The 27,922-nt window shown below is 48.5% G+C and overlaps 1 protein-coding gene across 1 annotated transcript; it reads left to right on the top strand.

The window, feature by feature from the left end:
• The first annotated feature begins 23,293 nt into the window (after positions 1–23,293).
• LOC125507567 lies at positions 23,294–27,606 on the top strand. Its single transcript, XM_048672109.1, has 8 exons — positions 23,294–23,625; positions 24,774–24,871; positions 24,975–25,112; positions 25,220–25,339; positions 25,420–25,541; positions 25,621–25,896; positions 26,060–26,190; positions 27,281–27,606. The coding sequence occupies exons 1-8, from the start codon at positions 23,294–23,296 to the stop codon at positions 27,417–27,419; spliced, it is 1,356 nt and encodes a 451-aa protein (XP_048528066.1). The 3' UTR covers positions 27,420–27,606.
• Positions 27,607–27,922: the final 316 nt, after the last annotated feature.

Genomic DNA, 27,922 nt, shown 5'->3' with positions numbered 1-27,922 from the left:
CTAGGAAAGTGTTGGGCCTCTAGGTATAAGGGTTTGTAGCAAACATCAATTTTCTTTAAGTGCCCTAGAACCAACAGGAGTTTAGTAAGGCGGGAAATGGTTAACACATGCACATGTACATACAAAACTGCCTTGATGTTAAAATAAATTCGAGGTCATCGTCGATCATCTGAGGACCAAGCAATCACACGAGGACGACATCGAAATTTATTAACGAGGTTCATCGATATGGCTACATCTTCGGAGCCTGACTATGGGCGCTCCTTCCCATGACACCGCTACAATACCGCACCCAGTCACCCTGGACACCGGCACATGCCGCCGGCTTTCCATGCGTTCCGGTGCTATTATGTTGGCATAGATTACATCGTGTGTCTACCACGCTATATAAGAGAGGCCTAGGATACAGGTGTCCTACTAGGACACGACTCCACATCCTATGTAAACATAATACAACTCATAGTCTAACTATAACCTATCTTATACACAATATTCGACACAACTCTAACAAACTTCACCTTGGCGAATATTCTCCACCACCTTGAATTTGTCCATGCGTTAAACTTCCATGTACATTGGACTTGAGCTTATCCCATGAGCACCGCTGCTACTCCAAAGACTCCATATGACTCCACCTGCAACTTGTAGTCCCTTCTTTTCTTGACCACGGTCAACACTCGAGCAAAATTAAATTCCTTGTTATTCTAGTTTGTGCTCCCAACTTCCAGAGTATCAGTCCAACGCCATCACACACTGATCACTGACCTGCGTGAAAATGAACAACTCACATATTGGGTGTCACACATAAGAGTTACCTGAACTCAACATCACCGCTCCTTTCTTGACCGCCTTTCTGAAACTTGAAGGAATGTTACCATTGCTTGTAGCCACCCCGAGTCAAATTCGCAGTTGTCTCATCACATGTATGACCACCAGAGCCCTGGCCCGTCTCCATGCCCCGTGCGTACCGCACACCTCGCCGCTATTACCGCGTCGAGCCTCCGCTATCCTGGTCGAGTCTCAAGGGTCGCGAACCCACACCACTCAACCTCCACTACAGAGTACCACCGATCATCGCCGACCGGTGACGAGTTTCATGCTTTCATCAGACCACTGGGCTCCAGTCCAAACTGCATGTCACTCGCTTTTCCCGCTGAATAGGCTTCGACTCTCTGTGCACTTACGCCGTAGCCCCTCAATTAGCTCCGCCTTCAACATGACTCCATGGTGGTTGTACGTGCCACCCCGCGCCCCCGTCGACTCCAAGCTCCGTGTGTACACCGTCTTGAATCAACCCCACGTCATAGTCTTGTCGAAGCCACACAAGCCCTCAGGCCCGCGCCACGTGTTCCCACGCCCCAGAAGTCGGTCACCATCAGCATTACGCCCCTACGTCGTCTTCGCCGATCCCACCACCATCTTCTGTACCAACCGACTTGCGTCGATCCGTCAGACTGCCTAGTCCGACCCAGCCGAACTCGTTCGACTGTATGATATGCTCGAGACTCCACAAGCCTTGTACGCACATCACCAATCTGCCATTGTCATGGTAAAACCCCGTGTGTAATTAGCAACACTTCCAAAAGAAACATTTACTTTCCTTGATAGTCTCAATGGGTGCACCAAACTTTGCCTCCATAACCTCCAAAGCTTATTTCTTTAACTATGTTGCTATCCCAGGGACGTCAACACCACATGATGCAGATCTTTTTTTTTCTCAAACAAATCCTTACACGGTGTATTGCCTCTCGTCAGACCAACAAACTTTGCTCTTGCACACACGCATCTCTCAGCCCCGTCCGCTTCAGCGGCTTCCATAAGACCCGCATGGGCCTGATGCCACAGCGCACTGCATCCACCGCGTGCTTGCTGCGTGTGCTGCTCCCGTCGCTGGCAACGCTCGCCTGCTAGTGCTAGGGGTCCTGCCGCTCGATGCCTGGCACGGCCGCCACCAAGCCGATCTAACCGACTGACTGCACGTGCACCGTCAAATCAGGTTGCTGCCTCCAATCAGTCGCCAGCCGCTTTCGATCTCGCCGAGAATTCCGCGTGCTTCTGCTTACGTGACACGCCCGCTTCCAAATCGATTTCTCATCTGCATATGCCACTCCGTTGGCGACATCCTTCCAGCGAACAATCGATCAAGCCAAATTTTCCTCCCCTACATCACTTCCACGGCCTCTTCAAACCTTCCTTATGATACCACTTGTTAGAATAAATTTGAGGCCACCGTCGATCATCCGAGGACCAAGCAATCACACGAACACGACACCGAGATTTGTTAACGAGGTTCACCGATATGGCTAAATCCTCGAGGCCTGACTATGGGCGCTCCTCCCCATGACACCGCTACAATACCGCACCCGGTCGCCCTGGACACCGGCACATGCAGCCGGCTTCCCCTACGTTCCGGTGCTATTATGTTGACATAGATTACATCATGTGTCTACCCCCGCTATATAAGAGAGGCCCAGGATACAGGTGTCCTACTAGGACACGACTCCACATTTTATGTAAACACAATACAACTCATAGTCCAACTGTAACCTACCTTGTACACAATATTCGACACAAACTCTAACACTTGACCCCCAACGAAACTATCGAGGTTGTCAGTCTTACTAGTTTTGCTAGTTACATGGATTAAAAGCACGAGTACATGAAAGATTTAATTGCAATGGAAATGCAAAAAGCATAAAATTGAAAAGAGCGTTTGACCGAGGTTGAATAAGAAGATGGACTGGGATATGTAGTTCACTGGTGGTTTCTCTCCAAAAGAAAGCATGCTGTGGTGAAGAAATTACGGCTGTGCATTGATTAAATTACAGTTTTTACAACTATGATTATCCATGGAATAATCAACATATGAGCATCACGTATCAATAATTATAGACTGTTATTCAACTGCATCTATAGCTAATAATACACCCAAAACCGCTCTCCTACAAGCATATTAAAGTATTAAGTAAAATAAAATAAGTAAGATGAAATGAAGTAGATTATAATATTGTCGTCTCCCTATATTCAAAGGACAACTATGTAACCATCATTTTATCCTTAGTGGCAACAACACAATACAAGCCCTTTCCACTTTGTGTCACTACGGTAGATTACTTACAAGATTGAACTCAACTTCAGACACAGCTACCTCTTGTAGATCACCCCTCAAACTTGGGCAAAGAAAGAAAGAAAGATCGAAGAGCATACATGAATAAGAATTATGAACAAACAAATCAAAAAGGTCTCAAAAAGATTCATGTATAAATCTGATCATAAAGTGATAATTCACCATATCACAACAAACACACCAACATATTATATTAGATGGATCACAATCATGTAGGGCAGTTCATGTGACCTTTGATTGAGAAACATGGAAGAACAAACCAATTGCCTACTGCCATGATCCATAGTGAAGGAACTATGCCCTAGAGGCAATAATAAAGTTGTTATTTTATATTTCCTTATATCATGATAAATGTTTATTATTCATGCTAGAATTGTATTAACCGGAAACTTGATACATGTGTGGATACATAGACAAAACACAGTGTCCCTAGTGAGCCTCTACTTGACTAGCTCGTTGATCAAAGATGGTTAAGGTTTCCTAACCATGTACATGAGTTGTCATTTGATAACGGGATCACATCATTAGGAGAATGATGTGATGGACAGGACCCATCCATTAGCTTAGCATATTGATCGTTTAGTTTTATTGCTATTGCTTTCCTCATGTCAAATACATATTCCTTCAACTATGAGATTATGCAACTCAAGGATACCGGAGGAATACCTTGTGTGCTATCAAACGTCACAACGTAACTAGGTGATTATAAAGATGCTCTACATGTATCTCCAAAGGTGTTTGTTGGGTTGGCATAGATCGAGATTAGGATTTGTCACTCCGAGTATCGGAGAGGTATCTCTGGGCCCTCTCGGTAATGCACATCATAAGAAGCTTTGCAAGCAAAGTGACTAATGAGTTAGTTACAGGATGATGTATTATGGAACGACTAAAGAAACTTGTCGGTATCGAGATCGAACTAGGTGTGAAGATACCGACGATCGAATCTCGGGCAAGTAACATACCGATGACAAAGGGAATTGTCGGAGTAATTGGACACGGATACCCCGAAGACGGCGAGACAATAAATCAGTTCATCCCTCGCTTGTTGAAGAATTCAGGAAGCTGAACCTCCATATTGTTCCTCCGGGTGCACTCGCTCCCCCTCCTCCAGGGTACCGCAAAGTGAACCTCCACGTTGTTTCCCAGGGTTCTCTCAATACCCTGGTTGCTAAACCAGATCTCGTGGATAGCATCAAGGAGTTGCAGAATTATGACTCTCAAGTTGAGAATATTAAGCGCTACCTCGCAAAAGGAAAGCCCTCATTCTTCACTGTTACTGATGATGGCACTTTGTACTTCAAAGGCCGCCTAGTGGTGCCGTGTAAGGAGAAAAACCTAGATATGACTAAGGAGGTTATGGAAGAAGCTCATGACACTCCGTTGTCTATTCATCCCGGTAGTACCAAGATGTACCAAGACATTCATTAGAGATTCTGGTGGTCTAATATGAAGCAAGACATTGCTCGTTATGTTGCTGAATGTGACGTTTGCCGTCATATCAAAGCAGAACATCAAAGGCCTGCTGGAACTCTGCAACCTATCTCTATTCCTGAATGGAAATGGGACCATGTTGAAATGGACTTCGTCACTGGATTTCCCAAATCACAGAAAGGTAATGATGCTATTCTTGTCGTCATTGACCGGCTTTCTAAAGTTGCACACTTTCTGGCCGTCAAAGAAACGATCACTGCTAGTCAGTTGGCAACTCTCTATATGTCCAGAATTGTTTCACTTCATGGTATTCCGCTGGTAATCAGCTCAGACCGTGGCAGCTTATTCACTTCAAGATTCCGGGCAAGTTTCCAAGAAGCTACGGGAACTCATCTGTCTTTCAGTACTGCTTTTCACCCTCAGTCGCAGGGACAAGTTGAACGTGTCAATCAAGTTCTCGAAGACATGCTTCGAGCTTGTGTCATTTCCTTTGGCAAGAAATGGGAGGAATCTCTCCCGTACGCTGAGTTCTCCTACAACAATAGCTATCAAGCTAGTCTGAAGATGGCCCCATTTGAAGTGCTATATGGACGAAAGTGCCGAACTCCTCTGAACTGGTCAGAAACTGGTGAACGTCCACTCTTCGGTCCGGATATTATCCAACACGCGGAAGAACAAGTCCGTGTCATTCGCGAGAATCTCAAGACTGCTCAATTACGTCAAAAGAGTAATTATGACCGTCATCATAAAGACATGGTCTATCAACCTGGTGAAAAGGCCTATCTTCGAGTCACACCAATGAAGGGTGCACACCGCTTTGGGATCAAGGGCAAGCTAGCTCCTCAATATATTGGTCCTTTCACTATTCTCGAAAGGCGTGCAAAAGTGGCATACCAGTTGGAGCTTCCGTCAAACCTTTCTTAGGTTCACGATGTGTTCCACGTGTCACAACTCCGCCGCTGCTTCAAGGACCCAATCCGAGCAGTGGATCATGAAGTGCTTGAGTTGCAACAGGACCTCTCCTATAAAGAGCATCCAGTCCGCATTCTCAACCAAGCTGAACGCCGCACACGTCAGAAGGCGATCAAGTTCCTCAAGGTCTAGTGGTCGCATCACTCTGAAGACGAAGCCACCTGGGAACGCGAGGATCGCCTGCGTGATGAATACCCCGCTTTGTTTCCTTCTACCTCCTAAATCTCGGGACGAGATTTCTTGTAGTGGAGGAGAATTGTAACGCCCGGATAGTTATGCTACAGTAATCCCATGCTAATGTTGCCACGTCACCGCATTTACTGTTGTTAACCTCATGATGATTCAATCCCGTTCGTTTTCAAAATTCAAATTTAAATCAAACAACAAAAATGAATAAAATAAAAGGAGAAAGCAAACAAAAAAACAAAAGAAGACCCCCCGGCCCAACTGGGCCAATCAGCCCAGCCGGCCAGCCCACACCCGCTGCCCCTGGCCTATTAGGCCACTCCCACCCGAACCCTAGCTCCGATCCATCCCACTCCCCCATGATCTCCACCCTCTCCCTCCAGCACCGCCAGGGGAGAGCCCCGCGCACGACCCCCCACCTCTCTTGCTCGCTGTCCCCCCCCCCCCCCGATTTGAACTGGGGCTCAGCCCCAAGACCTCCCGCCGCCCTCCACGACGCAAGCTCACGCACTGCCTTGGTGCTGCCGCGGCGCCCAAGCCGCTCATCCCCCGCTCGATCTGGGCGCCCGCCCGTGCCCAGGGGCTCGATCCCGCGCTCCCCCATTGTCATCGTGCTCCGCCATCGCGCCTGGCGCCCGGTGTCCGCCTCGCCGTCATCGTTTGCCAGCACCGCCCATCGCCTACTCGACCCCAACGCGCCACCTCCCCGCCATCGCGTTCCCCTGCATCAGGCCTCCCCTTCAACGCGGGTGAGCAACCCCCCCCCCCCGTCGTGACTGAGGGAGTCCTGGATTAGGGGGTCCTCGGACGGCCGGACTATATACTTTAGCCGGACTGTTGGACTATGAAGATACAAGATTGAAGACTTCGTCTTGTGTCCGGATGGGACTCTCCTTGGCGTGGAAGGCAAGCTTGGCGATACGGATATGTAGATCTCCTCCCTTGTAACCGACTCTGTGTAACCCTAGCCCCCTCCGGTGTCTATATAAACCGGAGGGTTTAGTCCGTAGGACAACAACAATCATACCATAGGCTAGCTTCTAGGGTTTAGCCTCTACGATTTCATGGTAGATCAACTCTTGTAATACTCATATCATCAAGATCAATCAAGCAGGAAGTAGGGTATTACCCCCATCGAGAGGGCCCGAACCTGGGTAAACATCGTGTCCCCCGCCTCCTGTTACCATCCGCCTTAGACGCACAGTTCAGGGCCCCCTACCCGAGATCCGCTGGCTTTGACACCGACATTGGTGCTTTCATTGAGAGTTCCACCGTGCCGTCACCGTAAGGCTTGATGGCTCCTTCGGTCATCGGCAACGATGCGATCCAGGGTGAGGTTTTCCTCCCCGGACAGATCTTCGTATTCGGCGGCTTCGCACTGCGGGCCAACTCGCTTGGCCATCTGGAGCAGATCGAGAGCTACGCCCCTGGCCATCAGATCAGGTTCGGAAACTTGAACTATACTGCCGACATCTGCGGAGACTTGATCTTCGACGGATTCGAACCCATGTCGGGTGCGCCGCACAATCACGACGAGCATGACGTTACTCTGCCGTCGAACATTGTTCAGGAGATCACACCTGCAACTACTCCGTCCCTCAATCCGGAGCAAATTGCGCCATCCGAGGACGGGTGGATAGACCCCACCATGGAGGCCGCACTCTCAGTGGCGATAGAGCAGAATACTGACTTCACCCCTTACGAGAGCCGTGTTGCCGAACCATTGGATTCGTCCACGGCCACGGGCTCTGAGCCGCCTGCGTCCGTTCCTATCAAATCCAATTGGGCACCGATCATGGAGTTTACCTCCGCGGATATCTTTCAGCACTCGCCTTTTGGCGATGTGCTAAATTCATTAAGGTCTCTCTCCTTGTCAGGAGAACATTGGCCGAACTATGTCCGGCTAGAATGGGATGCGGACGACGAAGAAATTCGCTCCCCACCCACCACCCACTTAGTAGCCACTGTCGATGATTTAACCGACATGCTCGACTTCGACTCCGAAGACATCGACGGTATGGACGACGATGCAGGAGACGAACAGGAACCACTTCCCATAGGGCGCTGGACCGCCACCTCATCATATGATATATACAAGGTGGATGCCCCAAAAGAAGGGGATGGCGACAAGACAACGGAGGATAATCCCTCCAAGAAGCAATCCAAGCACCGACGTCAGCGGCGCCGCTCTAAGTCTCGCCATAGCAAAAGCAGCGATACCGGCACAAGAGACAATAACGCCCCGGATAGTGCCGAAGACGATGATAATGCCCTCCAGCCAGACCTTGAGCGGGAGGATGAACAAGCTAGCCCTTCGGAACAAGCAACAAACGGAGAATCAGAGGATGACAATTACATGCCTCTCTTCGAAGACGAAGTGAGCCTCGGCGATGAAGAATTTGTCGTGCCTGAGGATCCCGTCGAGCAGGAATGCTTCAAGCGTCGGCTTATAGCCACAGCAAATAGCCTGAAGAAAAAGCGACAACAGCTTCGAGCTGATCAAGATCTGCTAGCGGATAGATGGACCGAAGTCCTGGCAGCTGAGGAATACGAACTCGAGCGCCCAACCAAGAGTTATCCAAAGTGCAGGTTGCTACCTCAACTCGAGGAGGAAGCATTGAAACCTACAGCACCATCGTATGATGCAGCTGATCGGCCACCTCGTGGCCGAGACAGAGAGGCATTTCAGCCTGAAGTCCACCCCGCGCCCCGCCGCCAATCAAACAAAAATACCAAGGCCCGGGGCAACACGCAGGACCTACGAGTCGTATTGGAAAACAAGGCAAAACATGCAAGATCGATCTACAGATCACGGGGGTGAGCACCAACGCGGGACGATGACCGTCATGCCGGATACACTAAAAGCAAATCCGGCCGGACCGAATACAGCAGACAAGACTCATATGAACTGCGTCATGACATAGCCCGGCACAGAGGCGCCGCACACCCCCTATGCTTCACTGATGAAGTGATGGATCACGAATTCCCAGAGGGTTTTAAACCCATAAATATTGAATCATATGACGGTACAACAGATCCCGCGGTATGGATCGAGGATTTCCTCCTCCACATCCACATGGCTCGCAGTGATGATCTACATGCCATCAAGTACCTCCCACTAAAACTCAAAGGACCAGCTCGGCATTGGCTGAATAGCTTGCCAGCAGACTCCGTTGGCAGTTGGGAGGATTTGGAAGATGCATTCCTTGACAACTTCCAGGGCACTTATGTGCGACCACTGGATGCTGATGACTTGAGCCATATAACTCAGCAGCCAGGGGAATCGTCCAGGCAATTCTGGACCTGGTTCTTAACTAAGAAAAACCAAATTGTCGATTGTTCGGATGTAGAGGCCTTAGCGACATTCAAGCATAACATCCGTGACGAGTGGCTCGCCTGGCACCTCGGCCAGGAGAAGCCGAAGTCTATGGCAGCCCTCACGACACTCATGACCCGCTTTTGCGCGGGCGAGGATAGTTGACTGGCTCGCAGCAACAACACATCAAGGAATCCGGGCACTTCAGATACCAAAGATAATAACGGCAGACCACGTCGTAACAGACATAAGCGCCGCAACAACGGCGATAACACCGAAGATACAACAGTCAATGCCGGATTCAGTGGCTCTAAACCCGGTCAGCGGAAAAAGGCATTCAAAAGAAGTACTCCGGGCCCGTCCAGTTTGGACCGCATACTCGATCGCTCGTGTCAAATCCATGGCACCCCCGATAAGCCAGCCAATCACACCAACAGAGAATGTTGGGTGTTCAAGCAGGCCAGCAAGTTGAATGCCGAAAACAAGGACAAGGGGCTGCATAGCGATGACGAGGAGGAGCCCCGGCCGCCGAACACGGGAGGACAGAAGAGGTTCCCCCCACAAGTGAAGACGGTGAACATGATATACGCAACCCACATTCCCAAGAGGGAACGGAAGCGTGCACTAAGGGACATCTATGCGATGGAGCCTGTCGCCCCAAAGTTCAACCCGTGGTCCTCTTGTCCAATCACCTTCGATCGCAGGGACCACCCCACTAGTATCCGTCATGGCGGATCTGCCGCATTAGTCCTAGACCCCATCATTGACGGATTTCACCTCACTCGAATCCTTATGGACGGCGGCAGCAGCCTAAACCTGCTCTATCAGGATACAGTGCGCAAAATGGGTATTGACCCCTCGAGGATCAAACCCACCAAAACCACCTTTAAAGGCGTCATCTCAGGTGTAGAGGCCCATTAATTGCACGGGCTCAATCACACCGGAAGTGGTCTTCGGATCTCTGGACAACTTCCGAAGCGAGGAGTTAATCTTCGATATCGTCCCGTTCCGCAGTGGCTATCACGCACTGCTCGGGTGAACCGCATTCGCAAGATTTAATGCGGTACCGCATTATGCATACCTCAAGCTCAAGATGCCAAGACCTAGGGGGGTTATAACAGTCAATGGAAACACAGAATGCTCGCTCCGCACGGAGGAGCACACCGCGGCCCTCACAGCAGAAGCACAAAGCAGCCTTTTAAGGCAAACCGCCAATTCATCGATGAAGCCCCTGGACAGCTTCAAGCGAGTCCAGAGTAACCTGCAGCAGGATCGCCTGGCACGTTCAGCACTCGCCTAGCAATTCGGCCTCCGTCCTAGTCCCAATCAAGCGACGAAATTTACGCCACGCGTACATAATTACGCACTACAAAAACCATGGGCATAGGCGGAGGCATGGCCAGGACACGTCCCACAATGCGGCTCAACCGCCCTAGGGGTTGTATACCTTTATAATTTTCTCTCTTTCAGGACCTTACTCTCTGGAAGCCCTTTTCGGCAGTCTGATTGCTGGACGCATTACGGGAAGGAAATACAAAGGAGGCAAGAAGCTAAGACGTACAAGGGAATCCCCAGGTGGTCTCTAATAACGATCGAAATACCTGTTTTAAATACCCATACGCAGCTTGCCCCTGGATAGGACATGTCAAATAGTCCTATTTTCTGCTTATTACACTAATTGTATTCGTATGCTTTGACGTACTATTTAATAACAATGCGTAGCGTTTATTGCATTACCCCTTCATTTTTTTCTTTCTCTTGTCTGCTTAATTACGACAGATTGCACCCGTACATTCTAGTATGACTAGTACGCCAGGGGCTTCAGTATACCCCATAATACAGCGTGAGAAGTCCGAACACTTTTGACAGTGCGGCACCCCGAACTTATAGCATTATATGCATCAGCTCTGAATCATGTCTTGGGTCAATAGTTGGGTTTGCCCGGCTCCCATGTTTTGGTACCTTACGTTCCGCAAAATTGGCTAAGGTAGCGCTGGGAGAACTACTGCGATTGTGTCCCGGTTCTTCCGGACAAGCACCTCAGTAGAGAAAGCCAAAAACTGACTGTCATGATGAGGCGAGAGTTGGTCGCTGTTCGAGAGGTCTCAAGTCCTTAAAGACTTTTCCGCTTCGGGCGAGGAGTCGGCCTTGCCCGACTTAGGCGTATATAGCGCCCCAAATTCGGCCTTCCGAATACTAGGGGCTTCGCCAAAATTTAAAATTGTAGACTTCTATGGCTAAGTGAGGGTGATAAAGCTTTATAGTCCGATTGCCTGGTTCGCTGTGCTGAACACCTCCTCCGAAAGGACCCAAAATTGGGATAAAGAGTGTTCAGGTTTATCCCGAACACCCCAGTACTAGTTACATGGGGGCAGAAGCCGACGACTGGCCAACCCTTAGATTTCATAAACGGCCGCACAGAAGGTAATATTTTAAATTAACAAGCGTTGCATAGTGCAAATGAACTCGTTTCACATTACAGGATCACATGAGTACGTTCATTCAAATATTACATCTTTAGCACATTCCTCTGCCACAAGGCGGGAACCCTTCAGGACACTGTCATAATACATTTCGGGGTGGCGATGCTCCTTGCCTTGTGGCGGCCCCTCCTTCACCAGCTTTACGGCGTCCAGCTTCGCCTAGTGCACCTTCGCCCGGGCAAAAGCCATGCGCGCACCCTCGATGCAGACGGACCGCTTTATGAGTTCAAGCCATGGGCAGGCATTCACAAGCCGCCTCACTAGAACGAAGTAGCTTGATGACCCACAAGTATAGGGGATCTATCGTAGTCCTTTCGATAAGTAAGAGTGTCGAACCCAACGAGGAGCAGAAGGAAATGATAAGCGGTTTTCAGCAAGGTATTCTCTGCAAGTACTGAAATAAGTGGTAACATATAGTTTTGTGATAAGGTAAATTGTAATGAGCAACAAGTAACAAAAGTAAATAAGGTGCAGCAAGGTGGTCAATCCTTTTTGTAGCAAAGGACAAGCTAGAACAAACTCTTATATAAGGAAAAGCGCTCCCGAGGACACATGGGAATATCGTCAAGCTAGTTTTCATCACGTTCATATGATTCGCGTTCGGTACTTTGATAATTTGATATGTGGGTGGACCGGCGCTTGGGTGCTGTTCTTACTTGAACAAGCATCCGACTTATGATTAACCTCTATTGCAAGCATCCGCAACTACAACAAAAGTATTAAGGTAAACCTAACCATAGCATGAAACATGGGGATCCAAATCAGCCCCTTACAAAGCAACGCATAAACTAGGGTTTAAGCTTCTGTCACTCTAGCAACCCATCATCTACTTATTACTTCCCAATGCCTTCCTCTAGGCCCAAATAATGGTGAAGTGTTATGTAGTCGACGTTCACATAACACCACTAGAGGCTAGACAACATACATCTCATCAAAATATCGAACGAATACCAAATTCACATGACTACTAATAGCAAGACTTCTCCCATGTCCTCAGGAACAAACGTAACTACTCACAAAGCATATTCATGTTCATAATCAGAGGGGTAATAATATGCATATAGGATCTGAACATATGATCTTCCACCAAATAAACCAACTAGCATCAACTACAAGGAGTAATCAACACTACTAGCAACCTACTAGCACCAATCCCGGACTTGGAGACAAGAATTGGATACAAGAGATGAACTAGGGTTTGGAGATGAGATGGTGCTGGTGAAGATGTTGATGGAGATTGCCCTCTCCTGATGAGAGGAGCGTTGGTGATGACGATGGTGATGATTTCCCCCTCCCGGAGGGAAGTATCCCCGGCAGAGCAGCTCTGTCGGAGCTCTAGATTGGTTCCGCCAAGGTTCCGCCTCGTGGCGGCGGAGTCTCGTCCCAAAAGGTTCCTTCTTATTTTTTCTCATCGAAAGACTTCATATAGGAGAAGATGGGCGTCGGAGAGCCACCAGGGGGCCCACGAGGTAGGGGGCGCGCCCTAAGGGGGGGCACCCTCGTGAGCAGGGTGTGGGCCCCCTGGCCTTCATCTTTGGCGAGGATTTTTCTTTATTTATTTTAAGATGTTCCGTGGAGTTTCAGGACTTTTGGAGTTGCGCATAATAGGTCTCTAATATTTGCTCCTTTTCCAGCCCAGAATTCCAACTGCGGGCATTCTCCCTCCTTATGTAAACCTTGTAAAATAAGAGAGAATAGCCATAAGTATTGTGACATAACGTGAAATAACAGCCCATAATGCAATAAATATTGATATAAAAGCATGATGCAAAATGGACGTATCATAGCTGTCAGGCAGGGGATCGCCAGGCCACATCCGGACTATAAGACCCTTCATGGCCTGTTCGGCCGCCTTGTGGAGCTCGACCAGTTGCTTCAGCTGGTCGCTCAAGGGCATTGGGTGTTCGGTCCCAGTATACTGAGACCAGAACAACTTCTCTAGCTCCCCTCCTCAGCCCGGTAAAACTCCGCGGCGTCCAACACACTGCGGGGAAGATCTGCGAACGCTCCTGGAGAGCTCCGAACTCGGGTAAGTAAAAGGATAGTTTCCTTCACATGCTTGCTTTGCAAAATGAATGCCTTACCCGCTGCTATCTTCTTAACCGCCTCAATCTCCTGGAGGGCCTTGTGGGCTTCAGCCTTGGCGTTTTGTGCGCTTTCGAGGGCCTTCGCAAGCTCGGACTCTCGCGTCTTAGAGTCAAGCTCCAAGGACTCGTGTTTTTTGGCGAGAGCCTAGAGCTCTTACTGCACCTCGCCTACCCGGGCTTCTTGCTTTTCTCGCTCGATGCGCTCCTTGACCGCTTTGTCTTTGGCTCGGACAACGCCTTCTTCAGGGTTGCCACTTCGGTCGTGGCCCCTCGCAAATTCATGATGATCCTATTATTTTACAACCAAATTTCTTTTTAATATATAGACAGGGTATCACTTACCTTTGTTCTCTTCGAGCTGCCTCTTGGTAAGGACGAGCTCTTCCTTGGACCGCTCAAGGTCCTGCTTTAGTGCAGTGACCTCCGCAGTACGTGCGGCAGCGGCCAGCAGTGAAGCCTGCATATGCACATAGACATATTCTGATTAGACTCCTGAGTCATTATTTGATCCTCTATTCGGCCTTTCTTCGCGAACGCCAAACAGAGCATCAGGGGCTACTATCTATGCGGTAATATTTTCCTATAATTTGATTACTTACCTAAAAGCCTGTTAGGAGGCTGGCACAAGCTTCAGTTAGTCCGCTTTTGGCGGACTAAACCTTCTCGATCACCGCACTCATGATAGTGCGGTGCTCTTCGTCGATGGAAGCGCCGCGAAGCGCTTCCAGCAAGTTGTCCGGTGCCTCTGGATGGACAGAGGCCACCGGCACGGGCGGCTTGCCCCTCTTAACGGGGGGTCGCCTGACAGAGTTCGGAACCACTGGAGGTTCCGGCGCAGTGTTCGGCTGGAGGCCGAATTCGGAGCCCATGGGAGTCTTGCTCCCTTTGCGCCCAGGGTCCGGAATGTCGCCTCGAGGCGTCTCCAGGACTACCTCCCCTCGGCTCGGTGCCCTCTGAGACAACACTTCGACATTTTCCGTAGGGCGAGGGGTGGAGGCGGTCAGAAGTGAATCGTTATTCATATCCGATGGGTCCAAAGAACCATCCGACGAGGATACATCGATATGGGCTCGGGACGGACTGCATAATCATGTTCGGCATGATGAGAAGCAATGCAATAAAACATACCATGAATTGCTATGGTATCCGGATAATTACGACTTCGCCAGGGGCTTGTCCCTGGGCAACCACTCGTCGTCGTTGTAGGCGGCCGTCGTGGAGCAGTCCGGAAGGAGGTCCTTCCCTTCTTGGACCCTTCGGCCTCCCCGGTTGCGGCGGCCTTCCTTTTCTTGTCTCCCCCGGCTGGGGGGAAGAACTTTCCTCTTCCTCCTCCTCGTTCTCGTGGGAGGAGTGTGCCTCGGAGTTTTCGGACGATGAGTCCGATATAACCTTGCGCTGGAGACCCTTTCAGGTCCCCGTGGCCTTCTTCTTGGCCTTCTTCACCGGCACCTCATAAGGCGTCGGAACCAGCATCTCCGTTAGGAGAGCATCTGCAGGATCTTCAGGTAGGGGGGCTGGGCAATCGATCTGCTCCGCTGTCTCTACCCAGTCCTGTTAAATGGCACGGAGGCTTAGATCCCGCACATGATTAAACTAGGGAAAATAGACATCCTGTGAGATATAAAAAACTTACCGGATTGGCATGGCGGTTTGCGCTAAGTCTGCGGTCCTTGGTAAGGGGAGGAGGTACCTCGGCGCCCTTGAACAACACCTTCCAGACATCCTTGTGCGTCGTGTCGAAGAGCTCTCGCAGCGTCTGGTGCTCGGCCGGGTCGAACTCCCACAAATTGAATGCCCGTCGTTGACACGGGAGGATCCGGCGGAAGAGCATGACCTGGACCACGTTGACGAGCTTGATTTTCTTGCTCATCATGTTTCTGATGCATTTCTGGAGTCCGGTAAGCTCCACTGATGAACCCCAGGACAGGCTCTTCTCTTCCCAGGAGGTGAGCCGCGTGGGGATTCCGGATCGGAATTCGGGGGCCGCCACCCAGTTGGTGTCGCGCCGGATCGGTAATGTAGAACCACCCCGATTGCCACCCCTTTATGGTCTCCACATAGGAGCCTTCGAGCCAGGTGACATTAGGCATTTTGCCCACCATGGCGCCTCCGCACTTCGCTTGCTGGCCGACCACTACCTTCGGTTTAACATTGAAGGTCTTCAGCCACAGGCCGAAGTGGGGCCTGATGCGGAGGAAGGCCTTGCACACGACGATAAACGCCGAGATGTTGAGGATGAAATTGGGGGCCAGATCGTGAAAATCCAGCCCGTAGTAGAACATGAGCCCGCGGACAAATAGGTGGAGGGGAAATCCCAGTCCGCGGACAAAGTGGGTAAGGAAAACCACCCTCTCATGGGGTTCGGGCATAGGGATGATCTGCCCCGTGTCTGGCAGCCGGTGTGCGATGTCCGCGGCCAGATATCCGGCTCCCCGTAGCTTTGTGATGTTCTCCTCCGTGACGGAGGAGACCATCCACTTGCCTCCCGCTCCGGACATGCTTGGAGTGGTTTGAGGGAAAAAACGCAAACTTGGGTGCTGGAGCTCGAGTGCGCAAGAATGGATGAGCAAGGAGGAAGAAGGCATGGGTAAAAAGAGGAATCCTTGTCCCTTTATAGGGGTGGAGGAAACTATATGCCTCCCCACCTGCCTAGTAAAACTCGCTTATTCCCCAAGCGCCGTAATTGATGGTGCGGTCGGGTTACCCACATCCGTATTGATGAGAATGCCGTGATAAGGGGACACGATCTCTGCTTCGACAAGACGTGCCAAGAAAACTGCCTCGCAATACGTGCAGTAGCTAACGGTTTGAATAATGACCGGGCCGTGGTATGATGTCACGCTGCCAAACGTGTCAGCAGATCAGATTTGTGGAAATATTATTCTCTCTACGATGGTATGTGGAACTTGTTTTGCAGAGCCGGACACTATCCTTGTGTTCAAGATCTTCTATGGAGTATTCGGAGGAAGAACCCGCCTTGCAATGCCGAAGACAAATCTGCGCGCCGGACTCATCGTCATTGAAGCCTGGTTCAGGGGCTACTAAGGGAGTCCTGGATTAGGGGGTCCTCGAACGGCCGGACTATATACTTTAGCTAGACTGTTGGACTATGAAGATACAAGATTGAAGACTTCGTCCCATGTCCGGATGGGACTCTCCTTGGCGTGGAAGGCAAGCTTGGCGATACGGATATGTAGATCTCCTCCCTTGTAACCGACTCTGTGTAACCCTAGCCCCCTCCGGTGTCTATATAAACCGGAGGGTTTAGTCCGTAGGACAACAACAATCATACCATAGGCTAGCTTCTAGGGTATAGCCTTTACGATCTCGTGGTAGATCAACTCTTGTAATACTCATATCATCAAGATCAATCAAGCAGGAAGTAGGGTATTACCTTCATCGAGAGGGCCCGAACCTGGGTAAACATCGTGTCCCTCGCCTCCTGTTACCATCCGCCTTAGACGCATAGTTTGGGACCCCTTACCCAAGATCCGCCGGTTTTGACATCGACAGTGACCTCGCCGTTGATATGCCGCCGGCCGTGGCCCTGTTCGCCGACCGCCCTCAGCGCGCGTCCGCGAGCCGCGCCCCACTCCCCGCGCTGTCCACCACCGCGCCCGCCGGCGACCTACCTCCCCACGGCCACCTCCGACGTCCGTCGCCGGCGCTGCACCGACGCCCTAGCGCGTCCCCTCTACCGTGGTCGTTTGGGCGGGCGTCCACGCCCAGGCGCCCGTAACCGCCGCCCGTTAGCCGCTTTGGCCCAATGCCTATGACATGCGGGGCCCACCCCCAAAAACAAAAAAAATATAAAAATATAAAAATAAATAATTAATTAGTTAATCAATTAATTAACTTAATTAAAGTTTGCTTAATTAAGTTAACATGTTAATTAACTATCTAATATGTAATTAGTTAGATAAGTCAATGACAGGGGCCCCACCCCCTGTTAACCAGTCAAACGTTGACTGGTCAACCGGGACCCCCTAGCCCACTTGTCAGCCACTGGGTACACTTTGGTGTACACTGTGCTGGGTGCGCCTAGCATTTTAGCATTTATTTTCGTATTAAAATTAATTTCAGAACATTAATAAAACTTTGAAAATTAATAGAAATTAAACCGTAGCTCGGATGAAAAAGTTTTTACATGAAAGTTGCTCAGAATTTCGAGACGAATCAGGATACGAGGTCCGTTCGTCCGCCACACATCCCTAGCATAGAGAACATGCAACTTTCCCCCTCCGATCCATCTATCTGAAAATGCAAACTTCAGGAAAACTTTCCCGGATGTTTCCCCCATTCCACGGTATCGTGTAACGCCGCGTTAGAACACCTCTAACACAGCTTATTGTCTTGTCATGCATCTGTTTGCTATGTATTTACTGTTTCTTCCCCCTCTTCTCTCCGGTAGACCCCGAGATCGTTGCTGATGCCCCTGTGATCGACTACGTCGACGAAGACCCCTCCTTGCTAGAGCAACCAGGCAAGCCCCCCCTTTGATCATCCCGATATCGCCCATTCCATTCTCTCATGCTTGCATTAGATTTTTCTACTGTTATTGATTACTCCTATTCTGATGCATAGCCTGCTTTTGTACCTGCTGTTGTACCTTACCTGCTTATCCTAAACTGCTTAGTATAGGTTGGATAGTGATCCATCAGTGACCTCCACCTTGTGCTTATTGCCCCTGCTTCATCATCGACGACTCAAGCTACATGATCGACGACCAGAGCCCGACACCGCACATCACATCACGCCCCTTTTGTTTCTTGACTCTGTAGAGCTACTATCGAGTGCCGAGGGTGATCCCTCATAACGCACTCCTGATGACAATTCTGTAGTGTAGCTATTCGGTCGTGGTCATCGAGGGTGATTTCCTCTTTCACCATTCCCGATACGGCTCTGTCGTTCAACACCTCAAGTGTGAACCTCGAGGGTGGTCCCTCTTACGTTCACCTTGATGATTACATTGAATGGAATCCTCCGGGGGTGATTCCTCGGCTTTTCCCCTTGATGTTTGGACACACGGTTACCTTGAAATTACTTGAGACCTTTGGGAAAGCTGGGCGGGCCCTGAGTGCACCCGCAAGATGGTTACGAGGCACAGCCGGGAAGTCAGGCAGCCCTACGGTGGGCTGGGCTTGCCCTTGCCGTATTTCCTCGAGATGGGGCGACGGGGTCACATTACCAACTCTTGTAATACTCATATCATCAAGATCAATCAAGCAGGAAGTAGGGTATTACCTCCATCGAGAGGGCCCGAACCTGGGTAAACATCGTGTCCCTCGCCTCTTGTTACCATCCGCCTTAGACGCACAGTTCGGGACCCCCTACCCAATATCCGCCGGTTTTGACACCGACAGTGACCTCGTCGTTGATGCGCCGCTGGCCGTGGCCCTGTTCGCCCGCCGCCCTCAGCGCGCGTCCGCGAGCCGCGCCCCACTCCCCGTGCTGTCCGCCACCGCGCCCGCCGGCGACCTACCTCCCCACGGCCACCTCCGGCCTCCGTCGCCGGCGCTGCACCGACGCCCTAGCGCGTCCCCTCTCCCGTGGTCGTTCGGGCGGGCGTCCACGCCCAGGCGCCCGTAACCGCCGCCCGTTAGCCGCTTTGGCCCAATGCCTATGACACGCGGGGCCCGCCCCCAAAAACAAAAAAACAAAAAAATATAAAAATAATTAATTAATTAATTAGTTAATCAATTAATTAACTTAATTAAAGTTTGCTTAATTAAGTTAACATGTTAATTAACTATCTAATATGTAATTAGTTAGATAAGTCAATGACAGGGGGGCCCACCCCCTGTTGACCAGTCAAACGTTGACTGGTCAACCGGGACCCCCTAGCCCACTTGTCAGCCACTGGGTACACTTTGGTGTACACTGTGCTGGGTGCGCCTAGCATTTTAGCATTTATTTTCGTATTAAAATTAATTTCAGAATATTAATAAAACTTTGAAAATTAATAGAAATTAAACCGTAGCTCGGATGAAAAAGTTTTCTACATGAAAGTTGCTCAGAATTTCGAGACGAATCAGGATACGCGGTCCGTTCATCTGCCACACATCCCTAGCATAGAGAACATGCAACTTTCCCCCTCCAATCCATCTGTCTGAAAATGCAAACTTCGGGAAAACTTTCCCGGATGTTTCCCCCCTTCCACGGTATCGTGTAACGCTGCGTTAGAACACCTCTAACACAGCTTATTGTCTTGTCATGCATCTATTTGCTATGTATTTACTGTTTCTTCCCCCTCTTCTCTCCGGTAGACCCCGAGATCGCTGCTGATGCCCCTGTGATCGACTACGTCGACGAAGACCCCTCCTTGCTAGAGCAACCAGGCAAGCCCCCCCTTTGATCATCCCGATATCGCCCATTCCATTCTCTCATGCTTGCATTAGATTTTTCTACTGTTATTGATTGCTCCTATTCTGATGCATAGCCTGCTTTTGTACCTGCTGTTGTACCTTACCTACTTATCCTAAACTGCTTAGTATAGGTTGGATAGTGATCCACCAGTGACCTCCACCTTGTGCTTATTGTCCCTGCTTCATCATCGACGACTCAAGCTACATGATCGACGACCAGAGCCCGACACCGCACATCACATCACGCCCCTTTTGTTGCTTGACTCTGTAGAGCTACTATCGAGTGCCGAGGGTGATCCCTCATAATGCACTCCTGATGATAATTCTGTAGTGTAGCTATTCAGTCGTGGTCATCGAGGGTGATTTCCTCTTTCACCATTCCCGATACGGCTCTGTCGTTCAACACCTCAAGTGTGAACCTCGAGGGTGGTCCCTCTTACATTCACCTTGATGATTACATTGAGTGGAATCCTCCGGGGGTGATTCCTCGGGTTTTCCCCTTGATGTTTGGACACACGGTTACCTTGACATTACTTGAGACCTTTGGGAAAGCCGGGCGGGCCCTGAGAGCACCCGCAAGATGGTTACGAGGCACGACCGGGAAGTCAGGCAGCCCTCGAGTGGGCTGGGCTTGCCCTTGCCGTATTTCCTCGAGACGGGGCGACGGGGTCACATTATCGTGAGTCTCTGCTCGTCTCCGCAAGGTAATAATACACTATGGTTTGGGTATTTGTTCTGAGTTGGCCTTTGGCCTTTACGCACTAACCACCACGCGAGAATAGTTATGGGCCTCGATGTCGCAGTATCAGCCGAAGCTTTGTCAGACGTCCAGTTCAGCATTGCGGCACGACTGGGCCGGCACCCCAGAGGTGGTGCCTAGGTCCACACTGCACGTAACGACCCGGAGTGCTATGGGCGATGGGCCCAGACCCCGGAGTGCTTAGGATGTAGACCGGCGGGGACCTCTCTGTTGAGCCTAGGTAGGGCTACGACGTGTTGATCTTCCGAGGCCGGGCATTGACCCCAGAAAGGTGTCTCCAGCCAGAGTGATCGAGCGTGTTGGAAAACGTGGTGCACCCCTGCAGGGAAGTTATCTATTCGAATACCGTGTCCACGGTAATGGACGTTCAAACTTATATCTTGATCTAATACAACTAGAAATGGATACTTAAGTTATGTGGCTCCGGGATTGCTTTCTCGTAGGGAGTCGAGGAAGGATCTCTGGGCGTTAATGCTACAACATGATTGTTAAATATAAACTGTTATTCTTTACTCTTCTACATGCTGCAAGATGCTTGGAGCTACGTGAAGATGCTAGTCTTCGATAGGCTAGGCCTTCCCCTCTATTCTGGCATTCTGCAGTTCAGTCCACAGATACATCCCTTCCATTTGATACCAATGCTTACTTAGTATAGAACTGATGCTTGCGAGTACTTTGGATGAGTACTCACAGTTGCTTTGCTACCCCTTTTCCCCTTCCTTCTTCTTTCCGGTTGATGCAACCAGATGGTGGATCCCTGGAGCCAGATGCCACCGCCGACGGATACTACTACATGGAGACCGCCGACGACTAGGAGTAGTTAGGAGGTCCCAGGCAGGAGGCCTTGCCTCTTCGATCGTTGATTTTTGCGCTAGCCTTCTTAAGGCATCCTTGTCTAACTTATGTCTGTACTCAGATATTGTTGCTTTCGCTGACTCTTTTGTATCGAGCTTGTATTCGAGCCCTCGAGGCCCCAGGCTTGTAATATGAAGCTTGTATTGTTTTATTTGTGTCTAGAGTTGTATTGTGATATCTTCCCATGAGTCTCTGATCTTGATTGTACACATTTGCGTGTATGATTAATGTGCGGTCGAATTGGGGGCGTCACAACCACGTTACCCAACACGCTTGATTACTCTAGCCGGACACATTTTTCTGAGTCAATGCCCAGCCTCGGAAGATCAACATGTCGCAGCCCTACCTAGGCTCAGCAGAGAGGTCCCCGCCAGTCTACATTCAAAGCGCTCAGGGGTCTTGGGCCCATCGCCCTTTGCACTCTGGGTCATTGTGCACAAGGGGATACTAGCACCACCTCTGCCTGGATGGCGCAATCTGGCCCGACCACAATGTTGAACTGGACGTCTGACAAAGCTTCGGCTGATACTGCGATGTCGAGGCCCATAACTACTCTCGCATGGTGGTTAGTGTGTAAAGGCCAAAGGCAAACTCAGAACAAATACCCAAACCTGTTAGTGCATTGGGGGCTCGCGGAGACGAGCAGAGACTCACGATAATGTGACCCCGTCGCCCCGTCTCATGGACTTGCGGCAATGGCCCAGAATGCCCGGCCGTGCCTCGTAGAAAACTCGCGGGTGCTCTACGGGCCCGTCCGACTTTCACATCAGCTCACGGGTACCCCTCAGGGCCGACCCGACTTCAATAATGGTCTCAAGTAAAGTCCGGGTAACCAAGTGTCCAAAACATCAAGGGGGAAACCCGAGGAATCACCCTCGGTGGATTCCACTCGATGTAATCATCAAGGTGAACGTAGGAATCACCCTCGAGGTCCACACTTGAGAGGTTGCACGACAGAGTCATATCAGGAGTGGTCAAGGAGGAACCACCCTCGATGACCACGACCGGATAGCTACACCACAGAATTATCATCAGGAGTGCGTTACGAGGTATCACCCTCGACACTCGATAGTAGCTCTGCAGAGTGGAGCAACAAAATGGGCGTGATGCGATGTGAGGTGTAGGGCTCTGGTCGTCGATCACGTTGATCGAGTCATCGATGATGAAGCAGGGACAACAAGGACAAGATGGGGCTCACTGATGGATCACTAATCAACCTATACTAAGAAATTTAGGATAAGCAGGTTAGGTAACAATAAGCAGGTTACAAAAGCAGGCTATGCATCAAAATAGGAGCAATCAATTACATTAGCAAAATGTAATGCAAGCATGAGAGAATGGAATGGGCAATATCGAAATGATCAAAGGGGGGCTTGCCTGGAAGCTCCGCTGAAAGTGAAGAAGGGTCGTCGTCGACGTAATCGATCACAGAGGCATCGACAGTAAAAAAAATTATTTTTTTGGTTTCGGCTTCGGTTCGGTGTTCGGCTTGTCGGTTTTTATGCCCACCCTCCTAGGAATTTTCGGTATAGGTATAGATATTAGAATAGACCCAAAAACAACCATATAGGCCCAAAAGCATGCGGCCCATGATGGCCGAACGTGCCACGAGCCGGCCCATATACTAATATACTAAAAGGGCACGGCACAACCCGTTAAGTAAGTAAATGTGCCGGCCTCCCCTAAAAAACTGAAAGTAAATGTGCCGGCCATGCCGTGCCAGGCAAGTTTAGACTTGGGCCGGGCCGGGCCGGCCAGGTGCAGGTGCGGGTCTTCGAGCATCTCCCCCAGAGAGAGAGAGAGAGATCACTCACCCCACACCCCCCTCCCCCTCCGCCGCCGCCGCCGCCTCCGCCTCCGCCTCCGCCTCGATTTCGACTCCTTTCCTCTCCACTGCCCCTTCTTATACGGGACGTTCATGAGGCGCCCCCGCCCGGATCCAGCCCCCCGCCGTTCTTCTACCAGTGCTGCTGCTGGCGCCCACGCCGCACTCCCGTGCCGCCCGATGCCCGCTGCCAGCGGTGGTCAACCAGCCGGAGGAAGGTAACCCCTACCCCCAAACTCTATATTTCCTAACCCTAAAAGCCTTAATGAAAATTTAGGTGACTTATAAGCTCGGTTATCTTATCGAGCCTTGCCTATAGTTAGGATGGGCAAACTAGCCCAGCCGAGCTAGGGTTTCGAGGCAAGGCATATTATTGGTTTGGTCCCCTTGCTTCCGACGGCAAGATTTTCATTGTTCTTCGTTTGGATTTTAACTTGACGAGATACATTCATCACTTTGCCATGAGGTTGAGGTTACCAACTTCCCTCGAACTGGCTCAATTATTGATTTGCGTATGACAGCTTCCGGATAGACATATCTATGTATCTATTATTCTGCTTCAAGTGTTTGTTTTCTTTTAGCCAACACGTCAAGTGCTTTGAAGTCTTTGATCAAAATATGTTCAGTGCTTAGTACAAGAGAAGAGGGGATTCAAAAAGGAAAAAACATGACAGGCAACAACAAAAATCTGTTTTCTTAACAAAAATCGTAGTACATCAAGTGATTTGATTAGTGTCATTGAATTTTTTCAAAAGTACCAAGTCTCTGATCAAAATATGCACAGTACTGACAAGAGAAGAGCAGATTAAAAAATTATAGGAAAAAACAGGACACACAAGAGCAGGTCAACAGAAAAATCAGTCATTAGAGCTGATGTTTTAGCTGTAAAAGGAGTATGAAAGCTGCTATGGTCACTGCTAGCTTTTCACTCACCCCCACACTGCCTGCAGCACCTGCACGTCTTGCCATGGCGGTTCCTTGCTTTTGGCAGAAAGCTAGCCCATCAAGGCTAGGTGGGCTATTTCTGTTTGGGCAAAGGATGCAAGCAGCCCCTTAGATTTTTGTATTATCTTAATGCCTTATCGCTAGCAGATCTGTTTTCTTGCTGTCATCTCAGCTAGTTTCTCACTCTCTTTTTAGGTTAGTTGAGGTGTTTGATGTCACTAGGTGTCTTTCTCTGTACACGGCTTTCATTATTGATTCATCAGTTTTGGGCTTTTGCTGTGAAGTTACTTGTATTTTAAGATACCAGGCTAGCTTATATATTATAATTTATTATAATGTCAATGTCAATATAGTGTCCAGTATAATGGTTTTTACAACCATGCTCTACTTGTTGTAAATGACATTGTTTCATCTACTCCAGGGTAGGGAAGATGCAGAAAAGCATGCGCAAGCGAAGAGGCAAGCACATAGGTTGCTTTAACAAAAAGCAAAATGCTAGCAGAACAGAACTTATGCAACGTGAGTCTTCATACTTCTATTGCCCCTGCAAGTATTTTTACACAGCCAAACTGTTGTAGCACTCACAATTGTTTACCTGTACCATGTTTCTTTAATTAACTAGGACCTATCCATCCAGATATTACATTTGAAGATGGATTTGGTAACTTGGTTAAATCCTGTCAAAGTTCCTCGAGTGAACGCACCAAACAGATTGAGTCAGAACTATCAGAAAGTTTTGTCTCCCTTGCTTCATTCGTTGGTAATTAATATTATCATATGCCCATTATTTTCCATTAATTTTCTGAGTACCCCTTCATTGTTGCAACCACTTAATTTTCAACTGACATGTCGTGTTTCTTTAAACAGATGGTACGCATGTGATTAACTCTTTTGAAGAGGAATTTGAGGATAATACCTGGAGCACACTCAGTGAAAATGTTGCTTTAACTATGTCTGAATGTGTCGTCTCACTTGCTTCATTCAATGGTGATTTTTGTTCGTCGTATTCTCGCTTTTATTTTAACTTATTTCCCCGATTATTATTGACCAAATTATGATGTGTGCAGGAAATTCAAGGTGTTTTGCTTGCACAGGCGTATATATAAACTGTAATCCCGTGAGAATCCTTACTACAGCAAGTTTGGTTAAAACTTCTGGCGATGGAAACAAGATTGATGATAACTTGCGGGTTGGTATTGGCAATGCGCATCATTGTTTGTGCCTTTTGTTTGTCCGTTTATGACACTGGTTTAACCTTATCATTGCAGATTGAAGTGCACCTTAATAATAAACAACATGTCACGGGGACATTGAAACATTATGATCTACGCTATAATGTTGCAGTTGTTGAGATCATGGGTTCCTACAGTTCTTGTGCAGTGGATGTGGAAGAGCGTATTTCTTTCACCCCTAATATTGAGGTTTTAGCTGTAGGGCGTCTCTTTGAACGTCCAAAATTAATGGCCTCAAGAGGGGTGTTAATTGACAGAAAAAGCAAACTTGCTTGCGAAGAGCTTGGGATTTCCACTTGTAAAATCACCAAGGTATATGTATATTTTGCCTGCTTGTATGTTTCGCATGTTGCAAAATAATTATTTGTATTAGAAATATGATCAATGGATCATTGAATCTGTGTATTAATTACGCATTACCATTTTTTTGCATCCCGTTTTTCTGGTGTCACTTATGTTTTTCTTTGTTCTATAGGCTGGGATTGGAGGGCCTCTTATTGATGCTTGTGGGAATTTGATTGGCATGAATTTCTTCCATGATGAAGAAACTCCATACCTACCGAGGGAAAAAATTCAGGAAGTCTTGGGATATTTTGATGAACAATGGTATGTCTTAACATTTTTTGTAATGGTATAATGTTGAGATTTGAGGAAGCTCTTTTTGATGCCCTGAGATTTACATGTTGTACATGGTTTCTGTTCCAACAACATCCGCAGTCTTCACAATTTTCCGCGCTCTTTACCATCCCAAGATTCCCAACATTAAGTAGGCATATCTTGCTTGGATATATAGTAGCCCGAAGGCTCAAGTTCTGATCTGCAGCTTACTGAGGCTATGATTCCATGGGCTTATCAATGTTTCTACTCCTATTAGCCTCCTATGTAGGAACTTGAGAACGCAAGAATAGGTAAGAACATGGAATCAGATGCCATGGTTAGTGAAATCCTATGAATCAGATGCTAGAAATCCTACAGGATTAAGTAGTCAAGAATTGATCGATTGAGATATTTGAGTGATCTACGGAACAAGTCTAGGAAATTTAAGGCCTCTTTTGGTTTAGAGGAATTTTGTAAGAATTCTAAAGGGTAGGAATTTTGTAGCGAATTTTTTTTTCCTTTGGAGCCCTTTACTTTGTAAGAATAGGTTCCTATTCCTATGTAGGATAGGAATCAGTACTTCCCATTTTCAAAGGAAAGAAAACATTACTCTAGACCCAATGAAAATTTTCCTATCCTAGTGACATCTTTCCATAGGAACTGAGATACATGTCATCTCACTTATGATAGTTTTCCTATTCCTATGATATTTCCTACCCTATGAACCAAATGAGGCCTAAACGATGATTAAAGTAGAGGGACCAAGGGGGAGTAATGTTGATAAGGAAATGAAGGAACAATATCTGAAATTTTAGAGCTCATTCTGAAAATCCATAGTGCTTAATTTGAAAATCCCATAAGGTTTTCTATGATACTTTTGTTAATGCTATATGTTCCCACAGGCCTAGAGTTGTGAGCTTAAAACCAAGACAACGTTTTTTTCCCTCAAAAAGAAAAAACTTCCTACTCTACAGTATGGTTTGTTCGGAGACGTGTACTTTTTTGTGATAACATTAAGACCCCATTAAGTTGACCCCTCGATGATTAATCTGATTCAGTTATTGATATTAACATTATTTTTTTCCTTTTGATTTTGTAGCATGTCGAATGACAGTTGGTCTGAACCAAGAGATCGTTATTATATACCAGCTTTCTACTCTATACCGTATGGTTTGTTCGGAGATGAGTACTTTGATAACAAAAAGGATGCATATTCTCCGTCTCCGGTTTTGTGTTGAGACTATTTGTTGGTTGTTGTTGCTCCACTCTATGAAGTATGGACCCCGCTTGTTTTTTCTTTTTGCTTGTTAGTCCTTGTGAAGTCGAGACTGCTACATATTCTGAGGCATTTGCACTTAATTGTAGCATATGTGCTTAAAGAATCCTAAGCTAAATCCTTGTTTAGTTATGTGTTCATTTCTGCCATCCCCATTGTATCTCAGATACACATTGTTGTCTCATACTACAAACAAAATAGTCAGCACAGAAAAGTGCTTGGAGTAAAATTTAGGGCAGCAAAAAGTGATTTTCTTTTTGGCACCAAAAAATTGTACATCTTCAACAGCTGCCCTAAAGTAAATTTCTTTGGAAAATGATTAAAAACAACCTACTGATCTTTTCCTCTCCAACCTCACGTGGCTCACGTCAGGCTTCCTACCACTCCCCCAACCTTATCTTCTTTCGGAAGCTACTCCTCCACCGATAATTCAATCTGGAGAGAGCGGCGATTTGGTGCCTGGAC

Source organism: Triticum urartu, chromosome 5 (genome assembly GCF_003073215.2).
Source record: "Triticum urartu cultivar G1812 chromosome 5, Tu2.1, whole genome shotgun sequence".
In the NCBI taxonomy this organism is placed as follows: Eukaryota; Viridiplantae; Streptophyta; class Magnoliopsida; order Poales; family Poaceae; genus Triticum; species Triticum urartu.
Note: the sequence above shows the minus strand (reverse complement) of the source record. Positions and strands in the feature narration are given on the sequence as shown.

Coding starts and splice junctions, on each gene's coding strand:
- LOC125507567 (XM_048672109.1), top strand. CDS start 23,294: ATGCCGTGCCAGGCAAGTTTAGACTTGGGCCGGGCCGGGCCGGCCAGG. Junction 24,872..24,974: donor CAGAACAGAACTTATGCAAC/GTGAGTCTTCAT, acceptor TTAATTAACTAG/GACCTATCCATCCAGATATT. Junction 25,542..25,620: donor AGATTGATGATAACTTGCGG/GTTGGTATTGGC, acceptor TTATCATTGCAG/ATTGAAGTGCACCTTAATAA.